General features: G+C 39.6%; 1 protein-coding gene across 1 annotated transcript in view; it reads right to left on the reverse strand.

The window, feature by feature from the left end:
* Positions 1-19,849, reverse strand: part of NRP1 (neuropilin 1) — a 105,413-nt gene that overhangs the window by 47,336 nt on the left and 38,228 nt on the right. The window contains 3 exon segments of the mRNA XM_072329170.1: positions 1,056-1,211; positions 8,121-8,348; positions 12,544-12,725. Coding sequence (XP_072185271.1) covers positions 1,056-1,211; positions 8,121-8,348; positions 12,544-12,725 — 566 coding nt within the window.

Raw genomic sequence — 19,849 nt, forward strand, 5'->3', positions numbered from 1 at the left:
TGCACCACCCATTTCCCTCTTTCTGTGCTGCTAAAGAACATTAGAGGCCTTAGGTGAGGTACTGAAACTGAAGCATGTTTGGGTAAGTCTTCTTAGGTAAGAATTCTTACATCTGTGTAAATCCCCTTCTACTTGGAATTAGAAGGCCACTACAGAGGACCCAAGTGATGGTAGGTCAGAGTCATATTAAAATATCTAAAAAACAGGTGTCCAGTTTGATGGATGCTTTCCCATCCATGCCAGCTGGGTATGTCCTACTACCTCCTGCTGTTTATGAATATACAAGAAAAAAATTGAAAATACAAAAGCAGAAAAAAGGTGGGGAGAAATTGGAATAATTTCTGTTTACACATTTTTCTTTTGTTCCTTCTTTGATTTAACAACTATACCAACTCTGAATCTGCTCAAAACTCAGACACAGAAAGGAGAAAGTTTGATTTAAAGTGTATATTTTATCATCTAACAGAGCAAGGAAATCTACAAGGGCATAACATAACATAGCCCATTATTTTCCTGCATGTCCCTCTCTTGGTTTCATTCCCTGTGCAATCAACAAGCACAAAAATGAGGCAACTGGGAGAAAAATAACAGACAGAGAACAAAGCTTATGTAGCTTATGAAATGTCTAAACAAGAGCACACATATTAAATGGGTTCTTCTTATTCATGAAATCGATCATCAAAGCTTATTGTAATAAAAGAAGGCTTTGGATAGTGCATTTATTGTACATGCTTCATTGTTTTAATGCAACTGTTTAATTGCTCTGCATTCCTGTGTTTCCTTGGTCAGCAGAGGTTTTCATAACTGTTCCAACTTCCTGAGGAATAAAGCTGTGAGAGGAATTCTGCTTCTTGCAGAATTTTTTCAAAGGGTAGTTGATCTTAAAAAAAAAAAAAAAAAGATAGGAAAAAAGCAGAACAGCAAAACAGAACCTACCCTCCCCCATCATCTTATTTATTTAAGGTTACTTTAAAGTTTCATGCAACACCTGGTGTGAGAGAAGACATAACAGAGAATATTTTCCAAGAAGCTCTGCAGGATGCATAAATACTGACCTTCTGATACACTGCTCTGTGACACGCTGTAGTTTGCTGAAAATCCCTCTTTTGCTATTGCACTGTCAGTGTAAAATACCATTGAAAGGATCCCTGTTGAAGAGCGGACGCGGCCTGGGTTGTTCTGCCCACAATAACGCCCTATGTGCGGGCCAACTGCAAAGAGATAGAGTACAATGGTAAACGAGCACTTCTACTACAACAATAGATGACTCTACAATAGCCTCCTAGAGAGACTTCCTCAGCAGGAGTAAGTGAAACTTCACAATAGTTTAAAATCACAGCCTCATCAATAACTTAGCAATGAACAATAAATTGCTTATCCTGCCCCAGTGGTCTTCTAAAATGCTCCAGATAGCACTCCATTAAACCCCAGAAAACAGAAAGAATCAGGATTTCAAAATGTGTTCTTTAAAGTGCACAGAAACAGTAATGATGCACAAAATGACATGTACAAAACAGCAGAAGTATGTTCCCAAGTGTGACTGAAGCACCTATTTACGACAAGGACATTGGAATGGCCTGATTTGCCCACACAGCCTGCAAGATGCTGAACGCTCTTAGCTCTGGTAAAAGTTCAAACAGCATCTTTCAGGATTTCTGCTCAATATTGCAGGCAATCTATTAATTTTATAGCAAATTCAGAAAAATATTTTTGCACTCATATTGAGCCAATGACCAAATTGACACACTTGTGTCACAGAACAAGTACACATACAAGATTTCTTTCAGTGTTCGTAACACATAAACTGGTTCCTGCTATTTATTCTGGCTTTCCTGTGCAGGGAGATAATCTTTCCCCTTAATTACACTACTCAAATCACAACCAACATATGCGGTCTTCCAACTCTTGAGCACCTATGCGGTTGAGTACTGACACATCTCTGCTTACAAACAATAAGAAAAGATAATGCTAAACCCATGCATGGAGTCAACTATAAAAATAATCATAAGAAATCATTCTAATGCTTACACCACCGGCTTTCTAGACTTAAATTAACACCTTGTCATTTCTTTAGGAACTCCATTTAACATTCAGTTTAAATTATAAAATGTTTATATATCCTAATTATTCACAGTTCAAAGAAAATCCTCAGCTAACATCATTTTGTAGTCATTTGTTGGCATTTTTCAACAAGTAAAACAGTTCCAGCTTGGAACAACTTGATTTTGTAAGCCACACTTCTGTAAGGCTCTTGAGTTGCCAGAATGAAGAAGCTCATGAGATATAGCTTTTGCTGCCAGCATATATATTTCAACCCATATTCTGGCCATGGTTTTCACTTGCTATGGCAATCCCAGGACATTCTGAGTACCTGCCAGTCCAGCCCCTTTCCACCAGCATTGCTCATTGTCGCACCAATTAACTGAAACACCCTGTAGAGTAAATGAGTTGGATTTCTTCTCATTCTAGAAATAATAAAGCTTTACGGTTTTTAATATTTGGAGTGTGGAAGCTGTTCCGGAGTGTTACAGTTACTGACTTTTTAAAAAAGACAAAATTATACCCCAGTTAAGGCTCCAGTTGTGGCACTGGTTATATATATATATTTACAATTTTTGCATGTGCACACAGCTCTGACACTGCTCTTTCTCGTGATGGCCTTTTGACATTACAGCTGCTGTTCTCGCTCTGAACCGAATCAAAATAGGGAGGATAAGGCCACCATGTTAGGGCACTCTGAGCCTCCCTCCTCCCATTTCCTGCAGGGAAGCCTCTTTGAAATGACAAACAGAAGAGAACTTTGTTTAGAGCAGACAGGCTTTAAGAGTCCCCATGACTCACTGGTTTATAATTTTTAAGACACATTCAATAATTCTGCATTTCAGACTTCTTCAAACTAGCACTGTTATCACACTACTATTCCCTTTGCTAGCTGTGTAGATGAAGAGGCAAAAACTTGCAGAACATTACAAAGAGGTATTGAATTTTTTGCACAGCATGTAAACCTCAGTGTCTGGAGCTAATATGGTATTGATCTAAGCAAAATTTGATCAAATAGAGATTCTTACTCTTCTTACATAGACACCTAATACATTTAAACTCCTCCTTGTTCCTATTCAAGTCTTGATGAGTTTTGAATGACAATAAATTAACATGTTTCAGGTGTCACCACATGAAACAAATGCAGTGTGGGGAACACTGAGCACTCAGCCAGGAAATGATATTGCTACCTGCTTAAGACTATGGCACTGTTTTTTGTGCTGTCTTCCTGACAGTTCTCTACCAGCTGAGATGGGTTTTCATAATGGAGCAGATAAAGCCACAGATGGGAATTTCAGGCTAGTAGGAGCTGAGAAGTCATTACGCCCAGAAAGCTCTTTGCAGCCTTTGCCTGTTGACAATCATGTGACTTTGCTGGCATCCCGCAGGATGTCCTGCTCCAAGTGTGAGCCACTTGGAAATGTTCTCTCTCAAGGTCACTTCTGCATTACCTGCGGAACAGAGGCATTTCTGTGAGCCAGCTACTTCACTGACGGCCCATGGTCTAGCTATTTCTGGGGCCTCAGCATGATACGATAGAGTGGAGACCGAAGTCACCTCCAGATTAAAAGATGGAGGTGTAACTAAGAAAGCTGTTCCACAAGCTTTTGGACTAGATTTAAACAACAACAACAAAAACTGTACTGAATTACTAAAATATCAGACAAAATGTTATATTAACTAGTGTTTTTATTGGATTTTAGAGTTTGCTTATAAAAGTGTGCTAATGTGCTGCCAACAGTATGTTCACAGCACTGTGATTGTTATTGACAAAACATTTGCACATAATTTAGGATGCTAAAGAGAAAACAACTGAAAAATGAGTTCTGTTCTCACAGTCCACTAGTCACACTGAGCTTGAATACACTCAAATCTTAATGGCTTCTCATAAGAATGTAGAATGCAACCACAGCGGAGGAGAAAAACCCAGATTAATAGCAACCTTCATTTGCACTGATGTAAACAACTGCAGTGAAGCCTTCTGTTTTGCTCTGTAACTCAGTGGTATTGACTGAAGAAGCAATGCTCAGCCTATGGTTCTCAAACCACAGGTAAACTTCTTTAAATTAGTACTGAGCACCTAGTAGACAGTCTGTAGAGCTTCAAAGAATGCTGCATGATGAATAGGTGCAATTCATCACCTGAGCTAGCCCTCATTTTGAGTGGGCTATTTTTCTTCAAAGCCATCAATGGAGTATTCTTGGCCAAGGCTGGTTGAAGTATGTCTGTGCCTTGGGCAAAGACATCTTCAGTGCCTAGTTTATCAATGAGAAACCATATGTTTCTATTCTGTCATCTACACTCTTCTGCTTCAACTTTACTCATTCCTGTCTTCCAGCTACGAATCTTTTCTGCACTGTATTTGCAAAATGCACCTGTAGTTCCCAAATATTCTCTGACAGGACTTGTTTCACTTCAAGCTCTCTTTTAATGAAGATACCAAAGGGTGCACTTGGCGTACAGTTATGTGGAAACAAAATGCCATGCCTGAGGCATTCCCAAATGCCTACCATTCCCCTCCTGAAACAACAAAACACTTAAACTGGTGCTTAACTTCAGACCTGTAAGTGTCCTCAGTGAATTCCTTTTGAAGTCAGTCTAACCACTCATGTGCTCTGAAAATAAGAACTTGTTTTGCAGAATCAAGTCACAAGTACTCAGCACCTGCCAGATTCCATCTAGTAGAAGGATAACCAGAGAGACTGAGGACTATGATCATGACAGAACATTTCAGAATTAACTTCTTTGTGAATGATTACTATGGGGCTGATGGAAAATTTTCTGAAGAGTCATTGTTTTCCATCACAAAAATTTTAATGATGGAGAAGCAAAATATACATGAAAGCATATTTACTTTGACACATTTTAGTCAAGAGAAATAATGGAAATTCTTGAAGACAGCAAAACCATCTTCTGTTGATTCCTCGTGCTTGTAACCAAACTCCAGAGTGAAAGCACTCAGCTTAGGAGGATTTTTATCTGCACTAACTTAGGTACCTAAAGTTTACAACTGAGTTTGTGATTCACAGAATAGCCAATTGACTCCCAGAATAGTCAATGAGATGAGCACCTCCAGAGGAGGTGTCTGAGACCAGGATCAGGGTGGGGTCCTGTTCTCTGCTTGGAACAGTGGGACTGTCAATGTCTAGCTCACACACTGACACCTGCTTTCTGGGGAACTCCTGCTTTTACAGTGGAGCATCATGTCCAGGGGATGCCCACCTCATTCTACCCTGAATATAGCCACAACTAGTTTCCATCAAACTTCTCTTTGTGTTGTATTAAAAAAACCCCAACATAATCATACCAAGAAAACAGGGATGTTTTGCTTGGATCTGGGAACTTGAACAGAAGGATATACTTTTTTTTTTTTTTTTTTTTTTTTTTTTAATTAAAAAGTTTTTATAGTAAAACAAACAAAAAAACCCAACCAAACAAACATAAAAATCAAACTTCTTTTTTTGTGCGTTTGTTTCCTCTAAGTTCAGCTGTCTGCCCTATTATTAGAGCTAGACATCCTTCGACTCTGTTTATATAAGTGCAGTGCAATGAGGGCTTTAACCTCTATCACAACTGGGAGTGTGAGCAGTAACCCAGTACAGCAAAGAAAAATAGCTTCCTTCTGCATGGCTGTGTGAATATCAGGAAGTAAAGGTGGCCAGGGAGCACCCTCTGGACCTATGGTCAGTGGCCAGAGGAGCAGATTATCAGAGTGAGCTTGCTCCCAGATGGCTCCTCCCTCTGAAGCAGGATAGCTGTATTCAATGTGCCATCTAGACCTGCTGCATTCCAAACCACGTTTGGGAATGGCTGGGGAAAGCATCAGCTGATGTGGGTGAAAAAATGTGTAAGGGAGTATTAGCTAACATTTTTTGGAAACATGCTATTTCTATGTAGATGCAAATTAGATTTATGTTGACTTCCTTATTACCTGGACATTCTCTTTTTGGTACCTAGAAACTTTTAATTTCTATCTTCTATTAACAGCCGGGTCATCCCAGCAGTTTCCCATGTCTCCTTTGCTCTCTGGTAGAAACAGTTCTTCTCCCTCCCAAGCAGTCATCTTGTGACGCATGTATCACATGAATAAACACATCCTCTTCATCTCTGTTAAGTTAAACAAGAGAGCCTGACCTCTGGCTGAGGAACATCCTACAGAACAATGATGTAGCAAATGTTTCCTTACAATGCCACCAGATCCAACAGCATGTATCTAAGGAAACATTTACAAACACGAAACACCCTTATTGGATGTCAGGAGCAGTTTGGATTTAGACAGTTTGTGAGGGAATTGGAAGGCAGATAATGTCTGTTGTTAATTGCTCTTCAATATGGCTCAGTCACTGTCTTGAACCAGGAAATTACTGCTTTGAAACCCTCTGACACTAACAATAATGCATTTTTTTTTTTGGTTACATTACACAAATTGATTGACTGGATCATCTTTTCACATATCAGTTGAAATCCAAGCTCTACAGGAATTTAGCTTGAAAGGATTTGGCCTATGTACAAATAAAGCTATTATTAAATGTTCCAGACATCGTTATTGTATTGTTACAATACTGTTTTCCTAACTGAGGCATTAAATACTACTTGCAGTTACTGACATGGCTCTTTCTTCCCTGTTTGTTGGAGAGGATTGAAAAGAGCCACGATAAACCCATTAAGCATAAAACAAAAAGGAAGAACAGATATACATTAAAAAGCACTTTTTTTTTTTTTTACTGCAGCATCAATAAAAATTTTAATTAAAATGATATTGAGGATTTATCTAAGAAGGCAGACAAGTTCAAATGTGTTATTAAAATATGTTCCTAAAGTTATATGTTTTCATTTAAATGAAATATTTATGTAGCATTTGCAGTTTGTAGAAACTGACAGAAAATATCTATTATTTAGAATGGGTTATCACACCAAAAGAAAACTAAAATATCTGTAATTAGCACCCAACACAAACAATATCAATCCTCAGCCAATGAATTTTGTCACCAGTTAGAAAAGAAAGAAGAAAAAAGACAGCTACAGGATACTTCTCTTTATCAGGCTGCACTGTGCATAGAAACAGTGAAAAAGGCATCACAGACAGCTTGACATAGCTGTTTTCACAATCTGTATGGGTGTTTGGACACCCCAAAGGGTAGGCACTCAGCTTGAGCAGCCCCTTTTAGTGGAAAAAAGAAAAAAAAAAAAAAAAAAGGAAAAATAAAGAAATCACATCACTATTTTGTTCAACCATCTCTGTTAAAAAAGGGCATGAGATTGGGCATGGGGTGATATGAGGGCTGAATGTCTCCTCAGCCTCTGCCAAGATCTAGCAATGCACTTCTCCAGTTTACACAAGGTTAAGTGTGGTCAACAGATAAGTGGAAAATTACTGAGATGGCAGAGAAATAAATTCCAGTAGGGCACCACCATATCCATCCTGTCATGTGTGCCTAGTTAATCAGAAATTATAACAAATTAAGAGAAAGCCTTTGGATTTGTTTGTACTGCTGGAAGAGAGAGCACTTTGAGCAAAGAACCCTGTGGTATCCGATGACCAATGCTACCTGAATGGCTAACTGGGGACTGCCCATTGACCTGAGTTCATCAAGTGTGATTTGGACTGCGCGGTTGCTATGTTTGCTCTGGCACAAAAATACTCTGCTTTGGTAGCTGGTCTGAAACCTTGTTCCTTCTGCAGTTGGAGGGTTAAGACTTGAACTCCAATTTGTGTAAGTTTCTAGAAATTACTGGATAATTCCAATGTGTTATCTGTGAAAGTCTAGGGATCTGTTAAAAGGTTTTGTGTTTGATTTATTTCAGTGTACGAGGTCCACCACATATTCTATCCAAAAATAGAGTTTTTCTCTGAGCCAACTGTTCAAAATTAAGCATATTTCATAAAAAAATCATTCACACTGTGATATGCTTTACTGAATGAATTTACAGAGTATTTTCCCCATTTCTCTTCAATTCAACTCATTTCACATAAATCAAACAAGGACCTCTGTACTATGGCATTAAAAAAATGAGAATGTGCCTTCTGCGGCCCACTATGGAGTAATGGTTATGTGTATCACAGTCCATTTTTCTCTTACCATCAGGGAATCCGTCCCAGATTTCCAATCGGTCATAGCGACAGAATGCTCCCCCTGGAGTATTTGAATCAGGTTCTAGTTCAAAGCTTTCAAATTCCAGTATAATCTCCGACATCTTTGGTGCAAAGATAATGTAAGTGCATTCAAGGCTATTGGGATATTTTTCAGGGAATCCAGGGGACTTTATCATTCCACTTGATGAAGTAAAGTTTCTGGAGCATTCAGGTCCTGCAAGAGAAAGAAAAATTCACCTGGCTTAACACTATGTTACTAACAAAGCAGTTAGCTGGAAAACAAATTAGGCTGTATTGTCTCCCCAGCAGCAAAGGTGGCTTTTCAATGAAACACCTCATTTTAATTGCTGTATTAATCATTCAGCCAGCTTGTTCATATTATTGATAGTAAGGTTTTTAAAGCACAATTCACATACACTGTCTGATCTCCAATTTTCAATTTGTATAGAACAATATGAAAACTTGTACCAGCTCTAGAAAAAATTATGACAAATACAAAGTCATGTGGGAACAATGAAAGTGTAAGCTGCAGAAATCTCAACAGAGCCCTAGAGAAATAATTATAGCCCCTTCAAGCTCAGATCTTTAAATCTTATGGCTGACAGGCTTTTATTGGTGAAATAGAAATTTTTACGAAAGAGAGTGAGTGAATTCAGTAGAGGGAGTAGTGGTTTCAGATTCCTGGAGCACTGACTCAGTAACTCTGCCAGATGTGACCTATGCCTTCTTGACAAACTAAATGTGAAAGGTAATTCGTACATGTACCAAGGGTGAGTGACTCAGTCTGAGTGGTGTTGACACAGGTGCACCAGTAAAATGTTGCTGTTAGTGCAGGCATGACAAACTGTGTGATTACAGGCGGTGTTGCTAGAAGTCACCTAATGTCAATGTTGACATGCTGGCTTTCCCCAATGTCCCTACCATGGCACAGCGTGTTGCCCCTAATACTGCTATTGGTGGAGGAGGCAGGTAGCAATGGAGGAGCAAGGGTATGAAAGGCCAGGTCACTGGATTTGCCTTTGTGAACAAACGGGACTAAAACCAGAGCCTCTTGTCGACAGATTGTGTTTCTCCCTTGTTTATGTCCTCAGAAATCCTCTCTGTGGATCCCACACCTGCAGGTGTGCTCTGAGTAAGCCACAGGCTCTGCCCACATATCTTCCCACAGGGTCAACTCAGGTACCCCTCTCTCTGCCTTTTGACACTCACAGTTTAATGTAAAGTGATTGATGGGGTTCGTGGCATCTGTGAGTGGCAGCTGATCTGGGGAGTTTGGGGAGGATGGCTCAGATGAAGCTCTTCTGACATGGAGAAAAGGAAGGATGCAGGCAACAGAGTTGAGCTGCAACAGGCCTGTATGAGCATGTGAGAGCTTTTGGTTTGGATGAGGATGCACAGCTTCCTTAGAGATTGTAGTCAGTAGCCTTAGAGGATTCTAACGCTTAACACAGATCATTGAGGGAAAACAGTCTGGCTTGTTGCATATATGCATACTCTTATTTCACCACAGAAAATGTTTTCCTTGTGAATGTGCCAAACATATTACCCCCCACAGATTTGGCTATCTCCCAAGTAAATTCAGCAGGCAAGAGAGAGGGCTGAATGAATGTAATCAGTTCAGGTATTTTTGTCCTTCAGCAGACACTGATGGGAAATGCTTGAGCTATCACATCAGCGTTCAGAACATTTCATGGCATATTTTGGAAGATGTAGAAATTAATGCTCACTTAACCTGACCCATTCCAATTTGGGAAATTACATTTTGCCTGCTATTAAATTGCACCCATACACATTAGCCGGATATTTCTCTCCTCTCCTTGTTGTTCCCTTGTCTCAGTCTCACATATGGGAGGGTTATATTCTGGTTGTTGCTCCTCACTCCCACCAGTAGCTGCTGTTCCAGGATAAAACAGCTTTGGAGTGAGTATGCCATTCATAGCAGAAAGTGCTCTTTACTCTTCTTGGAATCCAATAAGAGATGCAGTATAAAATGTAAGCCAGGATCATTATTGCTTTATTAAACAGCCAAATCCTGGCTCTGTGAGTGCAGGATTGACAGACTCCTTACACTCACACATGGAACCTCAGTACCAGCTTGTATTAGACGTTCAAGCCAATCTGGTGCAAGAAATAAAAATTGTTTTCAGAAAAGCTGCCTTACTAAAATGCCCTCTACAGATTTTGACCCTTTATTGACATGAAGAAACTTCAGGAATTAAATCAACACTGAGGATACAAGGAACTCCATGGAGAGGTATTTGTGGGAAGCTGGAAGAAAAGGCTCTTGTGGAGACCAAACAGAATGAATACTTCCAAGGCACAGAGATTACATGTGATCCTATTCTCAAAGCCCATTCTGCATTTATCATGGTAAATCACAGTTTCCATGGTGTGTGAACCTCTGAGTGCTAGGCTGAGAATTCAGGACACTGTAAGGAAGCTTTCCTTTTCCACAGCTGACGATACTTTCACATCCTGTAATGCAGAAATGCTGGAGTACAGCTCAGCCTTTGGCTTAGCACCACAGGATGTTGAGATTGGGATCATTTTAATGCCTCTCCTATCTGGGAGATGGTTAAGCAAGGTTTTAAAGGTATGCTAAAGAAGAGCATGGTAGATGTGCGCACCTGAGCTTCATCCGCAGAACAGGGTAAACTGGTCAGCTTCATTTGGTATAGAAATTAAAATGCAAATTTGGAATAGCATCTGTGCATTAACTCAAAAGTTAAAAAGAGCTGCATTCCCACTGCAACTATAACTTGTGCCCTTTGTGTACACAAAATGTTTTCTAATGCTGTACCTGGTGATAACTTTGCTGCCTTAAAATACCATTTATGTGGAATGAACTAGAGTTAAAGTTGCTCTGGGTGCCATAATTTTGAGTTTCTTGACTTCTCTGTGTGTAAAATCACACTCATAATGCCTTCTTAACATGGTTAATATGCATCACTGAGAAATGCAAATGACCGCACAAGGAAATAAGCACAACATTCCTGTCAGAGTTCTGACTCACAGCTTCACTGTTAGAAAATAAATTAAAGCTTTTCTTATTGGAAACATCCATTTGCTAAAATAGATTGTTTCTCAGACTACTCACTAGTATTTCACTTGTTCTCTGTGTTTCAGCCTTCATCTTCATTACAGATGGTAGTGTATATATAAGCATCAAGAAACTTTAGGATGTGATTTCAAGAACTTAGCTTCCTAAAGACACGAGAATAAACAGGGATATTTTTTCAGGAAAGCTTGGTGTCACTTGGATGATGAGTTCTTTCAAAAAATTTGACCCTGAAGGTCACCAAAAGAATTTCAGAGAGCCAGGAGTGGACTTACAGGCAGGGAAGATGGTGACCAAGAGGTCTGTGGCCCCAATTAGCACTGTGCAGAGCAGCACTAGCATGCAACAGAGACCTCACAACTGCAGTTCTCCTCATTAACAGTACAGCTGCCTACAAGTGTGTGCACTGAATGCAGTTGAAGATCTGGCTCTGGATTAGGTACATATAAGGGAACTGAACTGGTTCTGAAAATGTAGCAGTAACTGGGAGGGGATTGTTCTGGAAGTCTGGACCTTTGAGCTGCTTTTGTAAACATGACTCTAAACACTGACATCAAAGCCAATATTTGTTTGTCTCTCCATTCTGAGCTTTTTGTCTTTTTGTACACTAACTAGTTTTGGTCTTGTGTTCTCCAGGAATAGAGTAAATGAATTATTTGTCTCCATCCAGCTATAGGGAAGGTGTATGCCAAACATGATCTCACTGTCCTTCTAGCTGTTGGCTCAGAGAGATATCAAAGAGTAACTCTCTACTGGGTTGGTTAACCCTTGACTGGTTCTCTGGGCTTTATTTGCACCATGTACAGCTATCTGTGCTCTCTGAACAATCACCCAGTAGGACATGTTTCTGAACTGTGTGACCTTCCCCACTCCTTAAGCTAGCAAACATGATTTGTGGACGGTACAGCGACATCATCTGCTGCCCATGTGCACTTTGGTCCTTTCTGAGCTTACAGCTGTCTCTTGGGAATGCAGGGTGAGCACTAACCAGAGTTAAGTCAGGGACTCAGAAGGTTACTGTGTTGTTAGGGCTGAAACACTGTAAATCATACAGTAATTATTATCACACAAAAGAAGAAAGCTAATGGTTTTAAGAAGGTCCAAACAAACAGCTGATGAAGACTATCAGATTACACCCAGAGGAGTCAGTTCTCACATACAGCTGACCCATTGCTTCCTTAACACTTTCCACCCACTGAATACATGTACCACATCATGATGACAAAGGTAACGCAATCTTCTCTTTCAAATATTTTCCTGTATTCCCCCCACCCCTAAAAAATATGGTGAACTTTTTGATGAAAGTAGAAGTCACGGGTTAGGAGCTGTATAACAAAGAATTGTTTCTCACCTCTTTTGAAAACTTCATAGCGGATAGAAAATCCTGCTCCATGTGTTTCATAGTCGGAAACGAATTTAATAAAAAGATAAGGTCCTGAAGACACTAAAGGAGGGGGAGCAATTTTTCCACAGTACTTTCCCCATAAGCGTCCTTCAGCATTATCTCCATCAATCACTTCAACGTAATCATACCTGGTAGACAAATGGAAGGAAGAAACTTTTAACTTCCAGGAAAGAAGGAGACCTAATTAATTTAGAAACCATAACACAACATAGATAATCAAGAAAAATGCTAGCTTGCTTGGAAAATGCATTATGCTGAAAGATGTAAGCAAAATGAAATAATTAAAATGGACTACATTATGTCTGTAGACATCATCTGGCAACATGGAACTATTAGGAAGAATGGTGTCCATTATGCTTGCAGACAATGTCAGCTAGAGTAACCAATTAACACAAAAAAAAAAAAAAAGGAAATCTCATGAGCACAATTCTGCATTATTAAATTGTGTTCCTTTGTCTATGTGGTGTTGTTATCAATACATAATGCATAGCATTCTTTTCAAACTGTGAAGTTCTGTTATGAATTCAGAAACATCTTTTTAGCTGGAGCTCTTCATGAACAATACTTTCATTTCCATATGCTGTCCTCCAAACATATGTCCACGGAATAATAAATAAATCCCAAAGCATTAGATTTTCTTCAAAACTCCACCATGCTGCAGATAGAAAAATCTGCTCTTTTCCCTGATAGCTGGATGAACAATTTTCAGCAAATCTCAAAATCCACACATCTATCACAACACTTGAGTTTACTCAGATGAACCATCCCTCATTACAAAGCACCTTTGAGTAGGTTTTTGAGCCAAGGAGTGCACACTACAGTATTCTTGCCTACACAGCATGTGATTGCCAAACAGGCTGGGCTAAACCCTCCCCTGCTTACTTGCTAGATTCCCAAGGACTTCATAAAAGAAAGTACAAATGTACAAAAGCAAAAGTGTGCCTAGGAGCAGCAGTCATAGCAGGGACCCTGAGCTGTGCCACCAGCAATGCCAGTCTGAGTGGCTGGGTCTCACACCTTGATTGCAGGGGGCTGTGTAGGGCTGGCAGCTTGGTGCACCAAGCCAACCCATAGCATACAAATGAGCATCCTAGTCAGAGAGGCACAAGGTTCAGATGCAGAGACAGGTCGGGTTTTATGTTTTATTAGCAGATGATTTCACTTGGCTCTGGGCAGGAAGGATGCGCAGACACAATCTGAAGAACTGGTTTAATCTTCTCTAAAATGCGGTGGCATTTAGACCAGGTTCTGCTCTGCTCTCTGCTGGGTTGCAGTGAAAGCTTTTGCCTTGTCTGTGCCTCTTTGTGTCTCAGCTGTGCTGCCGTTTCACTTCACAGGTTGCTGTTAGCCAGACAATCCCATTTACTTTTCATTATCCTACAACAACTGACATTGAAATGTAGCCATTAATTTGTTTAGACCTTTATTCCTCTGTTGGGTTCACTGAAATGTTCTGAGCATATTAATATACAAGGAAGAGCTAAAACTGACAGGACAGTAAAGTGTGTCTGACATTTTTAAAGAGATCAAAGGAAAAAAAAATGTCTTCATGATGACCAATGTCATTTTTAACAACCCTGTTTCAAACCATCCAGGGCACATTACTTATGTTTACATGAAGTCCCATAAGACAACTGCAGAGATGATATCACTAGTTAAAGTGGACGGCTTAAGGCTCCTTAAATTAAAAATGACATTACCTCATCAGTTAAAACCGTGTGCCAGCTTTAGTGTATATCAAGTAGAAAATAAAGCTGACACTGATGGAACCGTAAGCATTAACATATGTGAAATATTGTGTTAACTGCATTTCATTCAGTGGATTTGATTTTTCTAGTAGCTATTGCTCAGCTAGCTAGCTTCACTGCCCCTGCTCAGATTAGTGGAAACACAAAGAGGAAATGTTCACTTCTGAAAAAATTTTATGGATACTTTAAGTAAGCTGCTTTAAAAAATATAATTAGACCTTTTTTTTTTTTTTTTTTTTTTTTTTTTTTTTTTTTTACTGTAATTTCATTATGATGTATACATGTGAGGATCTGAAATTTGGGAGATGAGCTATTAAAGGACTTCAGGAAGATTTATCTCCCCCCTTTTCTTTTTTCATTTTTGGCGATGTTATGATTATGCTTAGGAATATAAACAGATGCAGGTGCTTAAAGCTATTTGTGTTTTGCATCATCTGACACTTGTGGGGTTCAGGTATGTTAATCCCTTCCCATTTCCAAGCAGGTCTTTGCTATTCTCTCTCTAACAGCATTACTTCACCAGTTTTACTGATGCCATTCATTGCTCAAGCCTCAAAAGTAGATGATTTTTCAAATTAATATTGACAAGAACACTGCTACTGAATGATTAGATCTTATGAACAATTTTAACTAAAAACGTGAATCACATTTTACATGCTTTTTTACTCTTTGTATAATGAAAAAAAAATTGAATTCAGCATATTTTTATTTTTTTTTCTGCACATAAAGATTAACCATCTTCTACAGTCTTAACAAGTTGCACACAACCAAAAAAATCAGGGATAAATAAGTACCAGTTTTGCTATTATAGGAAGTAATATTCTGTAAAAAACATTAAGATTAATTTCTCACTCTCCCGTATCTCCACCTCTGTACAAACAGCCTGCCCACACCTTCCCATTTCCCCTTATACCAATAGAACTGTAATTTACTGTGCTCTGTCTGGCTGCTGTGCAATTCTAGGTGACACAATCTGGTTACTAAAAAGCTGCCTTCTAATGGATTTTGCAAGTTATAGGTCTTAGTGCCCTGCAGAAGGATGGCAGATTTCTCAGATTTTTTCCGTTCCTCTGAAAAATGACGGAAAGGAAAGAAGTTGAGCTGTGAGACAATAGGTATGAAGTAAGACTTGAAAACAGGAAGCTGTAGAGATCAGCCTCACAGCCTTCATGTTCTGGCGATCCTGCCCTGAGTTTGGCAATAAACAGATGGGTTTGGATTCTCCCACACTGGCAGCAACATCTGAAAGCTGGGCTGCAGTAACTGAGTATTAATGGATTTTTTTCATAGGGAAATTAACTTACTCTGGGTTTTACTAGTTTATACTTGGAAACCAAAGACCTGCTGTCACTTCTGCACTTTTCAAATTTCTACTGGAGACTGCAGTATATTGCAAACAACTGTTCTCGTAAATGGAGGAAAGTACAGTCACAACTTGAAAGGAAGCTCAGGAAGCAGCTTGCATCTCCCTCTGGACTTGGTAGCAGTTCTTCTCCATAAGTTTGTCAGGAGAAGATGCTGTGCCAGGGATGCAGTTGGCATGCTGGCATCCCTGCGAGGAGACTAAATGTGTCACCTCCGCGGTGCCCAGACAGCCTTGGCGTGCAGCCCAGAGAACTGAGTTTGCAAATTTGGATTTCCCACTTGGCATTTCTTCGCTCAGTTACTGCTGCCAATGGTGTGGCAAATATTTCTCGTAATGTTATAGTCCTCCAGGGTTTATGGCGTGGAGACGTAAATAAAAACACAGTGCTAACCACTGCTCCAAGATTCAGGTGAAAGACCATCGCATGAGCTCATGCGTGCTGGTGGGTTCAGTGGGTGTACTCATGGAGCTGGTATTCCAAGAGGTAAAAAGCATTCCCTTCTTGCTGGCTCCCCCTGGATATCCCATTTGTGTTCACTCTGCCCTCTAACTAACCTTCTGGTGCTGTGTGGGGTGTGGGAACCTACTGGACTGCAGGGCTCTCGTGCTGCTCTGCTCCTCCCAGACGGTGCCTGGGCATGTGCACACTGAATGGTCCCAGTTTTATGGTACCATAACATTGTATCTGGGAAAGTTTCCCACTGGAATGATGAAGGAATCTAGAATTCCTCTGCAAGTCCTTGAAGGAATTGCTTTAAGTGTGTGTTTGTTTTTTTTATTTTGGCAAGTGTAAGTTATAGGTTTGAGGAAAAGGCCAAGCCATGCCTATAAAAATGAGCACTGGGCAGTGAAAAAACATAAACAGCTGCAGAATACAGATTTTGGTGGATTTTTCATTTCCAGTTTCTGGTAGGTGATAACAGAGCTCTCATCTGTTTTCAGCTGCGAACATGCTGGTGACCTCTGAGATGCAAAACTGCCTGCTGTGCTGCAGGAGGGAAGGTGGGGTGCTGGGAAGCCTTGCAGTGCTGCAGCCAGATGCCCTGACACACTGTGCTCAGATCCTGTACATTATTAGAGCAGCAAAAGCTCATGCATTTTTCCCAGAAATAATCCCTTCTGAAGACATATGCAGAACTCAGCTGAAATCTAAATATCTGCCATGTTACTTATGAAACAATCAGTGAAGCATATACAACTCTAATTTACATCAGAATACACCATATTTTTCTGCAGCCTACTATGATATGCATCTATAGGGTGGTTATGAGTATTTTGGTTATTCACCTGTAAGAATGAAAAGATCTCCAGCTCTCTATTCCTTTTCTTTCTCCGGTTCCCCTATCCCCGAGCTGCTAAATCTCTCCCTGATAGGAATTATCCACTCTGGCTAGACTATCTTTGCTTATGAGAAGTTTTACTCTCTTTTGCCTTTATAACAATTTTTATTCTTCCTTGCAAGTCTCCACTCTAGCCAAGGAGAAGGCATTGCAAAAGGAAAGCTAAACCACTAGCTTGAGTTATTCTGCACTGTGGATTTGTGTCCCATTAGTGACTGAGGGTTAGCAGTGTGGGATTTACTGCGGTGCCTGTGACACGAGGCAATCTGTATCCCAGAGCTAAGAGCTCCAGAACAGCAGGCACTCCAGGGATACCAAACTTAATCCCGCTTTATTAGAGACAAGAAAAAGAAGCACACGCCATTACAAATAAAAAATTAGGCACAGCCCCAAAGAGGTTGTATTTCTGCCCAGAGCTATGGTGTCTGTCAGGCTGCTCTGCATCAGAACTTCTGCATAGCTCAATGGTAGTGAGGTTGAGGTGGCAGTAAGTACCTCTGGCAGGAGTCTTTGAAGCTGGTTTTGGTTGTGAAGGATGCATGGTGTGGATGAAACACACAGAGGGAGGTGGTATACCATCTGAATCCTACTACTCTCTGAAAGTCCTGGGTATTTAGATAAGCAATTTGCAACCAGTCGGAGATTTGTAAGTTACTGAAATGCCTATCAGTCTGGGAGGCTTTTGTTCCAGTCGGTCTTTTGTGAGTTGCTGTTTTTATGTCCTTCACCCAGGGCCAAAATTCACTGAAGTTACTCATACAAAGGTCCTGTCAACCTAAGAGGTTTCTGGGAATAAGGCCATTGGGATTTGGACACTGTTCAATAATTTACTAATGCCATTAAGTGACAGTGGGTCTCCATTAAGAATTAAACAGTGAGGGTCTATTTTAGTGCATGACAGCGCTGTAGTGAAAAAGAAAAAATGTGACAAAGACATGGATGAAGATCAACAGTTGCCCACTGCAACTGTTTGATTGAGACTGCTAGCAACAGTTTTGTTATTATGTTGTTTTTTGGCATCATCAAGAACTCTAAGATTTCATTATCCATGTTAAAATCAAGCTTTTAATTCTTGCCAGAGCAGAGGAATCTGATATACAACATACCTTAACCAATAAAAATCGAAAACCCACAAGTAATAAAAATAATCATTGCTATTTTAAAATCTGATTATCCTTCATCTTATCACGTGCTTCTGGCTGTTTGGCTCATGTACTTTGAATAACCAGGACTGGCAGAATTGAAGATACGAACTAAATAAGCAAGATTACATCTGCACTTTATCTATACTGCTCCACTGAGAACAGCAGATAGATCTTTAGCTGCTGCAAATGAGATTAGCCCCTTTATGTCAGTGGATCTAAGCCAGTTTACACTGATACATGGCTGAAGAGTGCAAGTGGTGACAGCATATTTTTCATTGCATTTATTTACTTCAATTCTATTTACATCAAATAAATTTGGAAAATTCTTCAACATAACTGTGAACATCAGTATCCACTCTAGGAGTTAATGTAACAACATCATGCAAAATGGGAGGCTGTGGACCAGCTCTGATCATTTTAGTGTTGTAGAGTCCTAGGGGAAGTAACAGAATTCATCAGCTATGGTCTTCAGCACATCTATCTGCAAAAAGCCTTTTACCAATGAAAATAGTTGATCTTGAAGTTAAAGTTTATTCCACTGATTTCGTTGCTTACCACACACTGTAATAAATTATAATATAATAATCCCAGTATATAAAAATGGAGGCCTCTTCTGGGAAGAAACATTCAATTTTAAAACTCTTCAGTGAGGAACTGCAGTCCATAACTTTCTGGCATAGAAAAATGCTGTCTTTTCATGGAAAAAGATTTCTGTCTGTCAAATGAGACAAATTTACAAATCCACAACTTTCACTTAAGTAGCGGAAAAAGAAACACTTAGCAGTTGAAAGGCATCAGAGATGATGGAGCTTTCTAATGTCACACTGGTGAAGGTTAGTATTTATAGGAAATTCACATGCATCTAATTACTCCAAACTCAGTTCCCAAGTAAAATATGCCATCTGGAAGATATTAGAATCATTTACAACTTGCTCACCTCCCTATTTCACTGCAAAATCTTGCCTCTTGCCAACTTTCCAGTGTTTTTCACAAAATAAAAAGTAGTCTAAGTTTTACTGGTTCTTTCATAGCTACTTTATCTATTTAAGGGCTTAAGAAACTGGAAAAAAAAATCTTTATTTTTTTTCTTTTAAAGGAATTTTCTTATCACTGGCTATGTTTGAGTTTTATACTCTTTCCTATGGACATTTCAGATATGTCTTGGCTTACTTGTGTATAAAGCCACATAATTAGATTTGTAAAGATATTATAGATGATAAGGAGAGAAAAAAAGAGGACCAATCAGTCATCTTGCATAAAAGTAGGCTCATGAAAGCCAAAAAATAATTTCCCAATCTCAATTACATAGTTTTGTTTTTGTTTTTATGACCTCCCAAGGGGCACCCATCCATCAGAACACTTCTTGTTAGTTGAGGAACTTCACCCAAGTATGCCAATCTGTTTATACGTAAAGCTTTGCAGCATTCCTCTGAGGTGAAGTTGTCATTCTCATTTTACATATGTGGAGACAGAAGAGAGAGACGGAGTGCCAACAACTTTCCAGAAATTTTGCAAACAGCAAGGAACAAAGCCTAAATAGTCAGATACTGTGTTTCGAATGTATGAACTCAGTCTAGCTTCCCCTGAAATAATGGAAAGACTCCTAGCGGCTTCTGTGGTTTTTTGAACGAGGCTTCCTAAAAGAGACTCAGA

Source organism: Excalfactoria chinensis, chromosome 2, assembly GCF_039878825.1.
Source record: "Excalfactoria chinensis isolate bCotChi1 chromosome 2, bCotChi1.hap2, whole genome shotgun sequence".
Taxonomy (NCBI): Eukaryota; Metazoa; Chordata; class Aves; order Galliformes; family Phasianidae; genus Excalfactoria; species Excalfactoria chinensis.